The sequence below is a fragment of the Rhamphochromis longiceps genome, linkage group LG22 (genome assembly GCF_057381845.1).
Source record: "Rhamphochromis longiceps isolate RC_006_pf linkage group LG22, R_longiceps_female_GT1.1, whole genome shotgun sequence".
NCBI classification, from domain to species: domain Eukaryota; kingdom Metazoa; phylum Chordata; class Actinopteri; order Cichliformes; family Cichlidae; genus Rhamphochromis; species Rhamphochromis longiceps.
In genome coordinates, this window is record NC_140577.1 from 7656358 (window position 1) to 7662027 (window position 5670).

The 5670-nt window shown below is 38.6% G+C and overlaps 1 protein-coding gene across 1 annotated transcript; it reads left to right on the top strand.

The window, feature by feature from the left end:
• Positions 1-979: 979 nt before the first annotated feature.
• LOC146643306 (uncharacterized) lies at positions 980-4556 on the top strand. The gene is made up of 4 exons (XM_085395918.1): positions 980-1703; positions 2395-2551; positions 2713-2789; positions 3264-4556. The coding sequence occupies exons 1-4, from the start codon at positions 1671-1673 to the stop codon at positions 3558-3560; spliced, it is 564 nt and encodes a 187-aa protein (XP_085252044.1). The 5' UTR covers positions 980-1670; the 3' UTR covers positions 3561-4556.
• The last annotated feature ends 1114 nt before the right edge of the window (positions 4557-5670 follow it).

Here is a 5670-nt window from a genome sequence, read left to right on the forward strand (position 1 = left end):
AGAGGATGCTGCTTGGAGGTCAGGAGGTCAGATTCTGCCTCTTCCTCGTCACTCTGGCATGTTGCCCAGCACAGAGGCAGCTGGCTTCCCCTGGTACTCTCTCACATACATACACACTAAATACTGGCTCGGCTTTCTCTTTGCAGTTCAGGTAGCAGGCACTTCGACTTGGCAGCTGCTGCCTTCACTCAGCACCAAGCACAGCGATGGCGAGGGGGGTGGGGGACAGAGTGAAAAGCCTGAGAGGTGGGTAGGGAGATAAGAAGAGAGCACGGAGGAGATAAGAGCAGAAAGAGCGTGGTGTGGAGCAGCAGGACATTTACAGTTGTTAAAGAGCTCATCTTGGCAGACACCTTTTAAAGTGTAGGTCTTTTTATACGCAAAACACCAGTAAATGCACTGCTTATGCATGCATGTGAATTGCTCTTAATGTTTGACTATAAACCAGTTCTGCTGTGTTTTACATCTTTAAATATAACCCGTCAGACGAGCTACAGATGAGGAGCCACGCCAATAACACAATGAGAGATTTAAATGTATTCACAGGGTGGATAACTGCCATTCTCCAGGAAGGGTGTAAAAATGTGAGCCTCAACAAGCTTGCAGGTAACTGGTAACCAAACACACCACCTGTGGATGTGATTCTGTGAACCCCTTTCATCATAAATCTGTGTTTTCCCTGCACATAAAAGGGGCTACATGAGCATGAAATACATTTTTGTTTATTAAATGGCCAAGAATTTCAGTTAAGTAAGGTAACACAGGGTCATTGCCTTAACTATACACTCTCAGAAATAGAGGTACGAGAGAAGAACATTTTTGTACCTATAGGTACATTTTTTTAAAATGTTCCCTTAAAAGTACAATACTGGTCTTTAAAAGTCCAGAAATGCCCCTTTAAAGGTACAATTTGAAATAAAGTACAAATCTGTACCATTTTGACCTGTACTGCAGTGACAGTGGCAGAATGTGGTAATGGGTCAGCATGGGAAAATCTGGATGGGCCTGGTTAATTGTAAAATTCATATGAGATGTGAGTGTGCTCATAAAAGCTGCATGTTATAATCAAATCTGTCGGTCCTCTCCTCTGTACGTAAATTATCCTATGATGCAAAGAATATCTCTAACCTACCTTTGTGTAAGTATGTTAAATTATATTAAAAAAAAACACACACAATGACATGCAGGCACAACCAAATGATGTTAAAAAAAAACTGGTCCATTTCCATTTTATTAAGTTCCAGTTATAATTTTTAATGTTTTAAATCTTGGTTGTAGCCTTCAAAAACGTGAAATCATATTACTGTTATGTTTGGCCATTTACTTTTTCGCTTTTACTACATCCTAGAATTGCTCATTAATTGGGAGGTTTTTATGGAATTTGCAACATCAAGTTAAACCGAGGTTCTTTGGAAGTTAAAATGTCAAGCAGATTTTTATGTTACGGTGACTACATTTTGTAAGTTACAAATATAGTTCGCCAAGACAGCATAACGGTTTCTAAACAACTGCGCATTAATACCACAATGTTGTATTTCCATGTATCAAGTTCGCAACGCGCATTAATCCCAAAGGCTGAAAAGCCAGCCAACTAGCGTTGACGCAGAAAATGACTCTCAGGGGGTTATCAACGGAGGAGCTCCTTAAAAAGTTGATGGAAGAAGGCATTGATGTGTCAGACGACGAGGCGCAAAGGTTTAGAGGTAAGTCGGGTGTTATTTTGTGTTTTTATAAAAATTACAACGTGTAATTTTACAGTAGAGTTAGCAAAAGTCCGAAGAGCTAGCTTTAACATGGGTGAATGCTAGCAGTTAGCTAAGTTTTAAACAAAGAAAGGTACAAATGTGGACTATTTAGACTGTTGGTGGAATATTCAACGTCTGTCTGCCCGCCGTATTCCAGTGTTTTATCAATAAATAGTCACTAACCGTGTACAACAATGTAAAAAAATCAATTTCTCAAAACATGCTAGTATGTAAATATAGCTATTAACAAAATCGTTTTCTAAGCAAAATTTATCGCATCTAACTTGTTTCCCGCTCAAAGGGATTTTAAACAATGGAAGGTACACATTTGTACCATTCCACCTACTTAGTGGGATTTGGGATTTTCGAATATGAGAGCTGTAAGCTCTGCGCAGGGACACTGTCTGCAACCCAAGAATTGTTAAGATGATTGGGGAAACGGCTAATGATTTTTTTTTGTCTCTAAATCTGATTATTATTATTTTCTGTACTAACTGATTAATCAATCTGTTTATTAGCTTTAGAATTTTTGTTCAAGGGTTAAAGCACTTTACATTTATCTCCAGTCTGTGTCTTTAAACATGTCAAAAGTTTAAATCCTCAATGTAAAATGTCATTCTTTTGTCTATTCTGCTCTTTTCATTTCCAGTTGTGTGATGAGGTTGATTTAATGCATCCCTGCCAAGACAACATCTGTCGCCGCTTTAGCGAAAACTTCACTGCTGTTCTTCAAATGACCAAGGATTTGCCACTGAAGAAGGTCTACATGGAGGCAAGAGAGAATGCACTGGCTGAAGACATTACAGGTGCTAATTTGACCTCATACAAATAGTAAATTTTGTGACAATTCATTTGCTCTCTCTTCCAAAGATAATTGATGTACCATAGTGTCATGTGAAGAGCATGTTAATGGGAATTTGCATGCTATCAAAATCTAATGAAGTGCATTTGCATCTGTATGACCTAGGAATTGACTTCAAGGGGGCACTTCTCTTGACATCCATCTTCAAGGAGAAGATAGAAGATTTCATCATCCTTGGAGAGGTAAATGCATGATGCAATGCATAGCCTTTGGCCACAAGTTTCATTCTCGGTGTTTTGTTGGCATGGAGCTGAATTCAGCTGCGGTTCAGCATCACAGCTAAGCTAATGTAGGGGAAACACTGCTGTTAATCCACAGTGCTGCTGTGCTCTTGGGTTTTGTCTGGTGTTTATATAGATAGATAGACCTTTATTGTCCCCTTAGGGAAATTCTTCACAGGTACTGTCACTGTCAGGGGTGATTGCTTTTGCCCTTGAATATTATGTCAAACTTTAGCAGCTTATCAAACACTACCACAACAGTCATTGGTCAAGAAGCTTTTTGTTTGGAGTAGGGGCCATGTTTACAGGTTATCAGAATAGACAGTTTTGTTTTGCAGCAAATAAAGAAGGTAATTTGAGGAATCTGTTGAAAATCCACTTGGCACATATTGCTTAAACATACTGTATACTAATGTTTTTCTTCCTCTTCTGCAGAATACTCCCACGAGTCCATACCCAACCATTCGAATGAAGGATAAGAGTTGGACAACTGCCCTCTTAAGACAGTGTCGCCGTGTTGTGACAGTTGAAGGAGTGGATGTTTGCTCGTGCCGCTCGCTGGATGAGGCCTACATCTCAGCATTCTCCACCTTCTTCGTGTTCAACATGACCTACCCTGCATACTTCAAGAAAACACTTGTCTTTCTTCAGAACTGCATTGTCAACATAGGAGACCAGGGAGACAAACCCCTGCCAGTAAGTGTCACCAGGGTACTTAACCAACTCTATTAAATACGCCCCCACCCAAGTGTCACTACCTTATTGACTACCCAAGGCTGATTTTGATGTATGGTCCTCTTCGCCCTTTGTGGTGTATGAGATATGAAAGCAAGCATCAATATTTCAAAAATCTAGCGAGTAAATGCAAAAACTTTGTAAACATCACTGCAACTCTTAGCAATCGTCATCAAATGAAACAGTGCTGGGAGTTTTCTTCAGATAAGTTGCTTGTTGACTTTGAACATTCACTCAGCACAAGTGTCAGTGTGCCATTTTCATCTCTGCCAGGTGACTTACAGAATGCTCTGGAAATGAACAAAAGTTTTACAGCTGTGCATTTTCAGGATAAAGTGCTTCAGCGTGTGTCTGCTATATCTGTCAGCAGTGTCAAATATGAACTTGAGGATGTTTTTGTAGTTGGCCATGTACACACTGAAGCCATACCTCAGTTCTTTAAAATCAAGTATATTTTGAATGTTGATACTTGTTGGGTATTGTGTGGGAAACTGTTACTTCCTTGCACTTATGAATGTCATTTCCATGCTTACCAAGTGGCAGTTGACAATGACTCGATCCTGTTCAATCCAGGAAATGAATTAGACTTTCAAGCTCTAGACACCTATTTAGTTGATGATAGGCTGTTTGTGTCCTTGAGGTATTCTGTGTGACGTGATTGCAAGAACATTTTTGTGTGTGTGTGTGTGTGTGTGTGTGTGCGCGCGCGTATGTATGTATGTGCGTGCTTGTTGAAGTAGAGCAAAACATTTGTGTGGACAGTTTTTTAAATACATGCCATCTCTGTGATCCGTCAAAACATTGTGTTCAGGTGTTTAATGTCTTTATGTGATTGTTTACTTTTTTTTTTTTTTTTTTTTTTTTTTTTTTTTTTTTTTAAATGAATGTATTTTTCTTGACATGTCCTATGGCAATATACGAATGTAATCAAGGATGTATTCCTGTGGTTGTTTAAATGCTTTGATGTGATTCTATTATCGAAAATAAATGGTTAAATAACCAAATATTTTGGACTATTGGGGTACATTTTTGTCTCTTTAGGTACGAAATAGGTTGTCGCTGGGGGGGTACCCTCATAGGTACCCTTTTCAAGAGAACATTTCTGTACTATAGTTTCAAGGTACATTTATGTCTTAGGAAAGTACATTATTGTACCTCAGATGGTACAACTTCATAAGGTACAAAAATGTACCAAGCCTAAAGGGTACAGAAATGTCCTTCAAAAAGGAACACCCCCAGCGACAAGCATTTGTACCCTTTTTGGTACACTTTGGTACCCCTATTTCTGAGAGTGTAGCCAGGAAACACCCTGTGAATTCATCAAATTTGGACTATCTCACCATCATTACGGAGTTTTTCACATTGTTTCTGTGAATTAGTCAGGCTGCACTTCTCTTTTGTGCTGTCACAGTAGGTGGCAGTGTACCTGGAAAAATAAACAATGAACTTTCAGTCAACCATAAATGAATCAAAAATAAATAAATGCTCTAGCGCCGAAAGGTTGCACTAGCAGTATTAACAGAAAAAATGTGCCTCTGTGTAGGTACACTCATAAACTTTTTTGCATTGCAATAAAATACAAATGAACAAGTTCAGATTATACACACTTGCAGTTTTTCTTTGAGAGTACAAAACTACTATGTGCAGCCCTTCTACCAAACAAAGCCACAAAGGTGCTCAAGGTTTCAACCTGTTTCCTTAAATAGAGTATAGGTTTCTTTTAAAATCTTTCTTTTAATCTTTGAGAAAGTAAAATCACTTGAGGTCCAAACTAACATAGATCATCATTATTTATGTCTAAAGAAGGTAAATGCTACTGTTATGTTATCATTTCCCCATCTGCGAGCATCCAAGGATCCGCTCTCATAAATTTCATATAAATGTTATAATCAAATGGGATCTCCAGGACCTGTGAGGACATCCACATGTCTGCTAATTTTTAAATTTACTCCTTCAAAAGTATGACAACAGCGACTTCTTGTCAGCTTCGTTTGCAATTTATGCATGTTCATTGATTTAAATGGCCAAAAATAACAGGAATATGCTTTGACTTCAGGGAAGTAAGTTAATACAGATTCTTTCATGGGGACTAGTGGTGGTTATGTGC

What these genes read in the sequence shown, in the direction of transcription:
- LOC146643306 (XM_085395918.1), top strand. Translation starts at nt 1,671, where the DNA reads ATGTGTCAGACGACGAGGCGCAAAGGTTTAGAG. An exon ending in CGAGGCGCAAAGGTTTAGAG is followed by an intron (nt 1,704 to 2,394) that starts GTAAGTCGGGTG and finishes TTTCATTTCCAG; the next exon opens with TTGTGTGATGAGGTTGATTT. An exon ending in ATTTCATCATCCTTGGAGAG is followed by an intron (nt 2,790 to 3,263) that starts GTAAATGCATGA and finishes CCTCTTCTGCAG; the next exon opens with AATACTCCCACGAGTCCATA.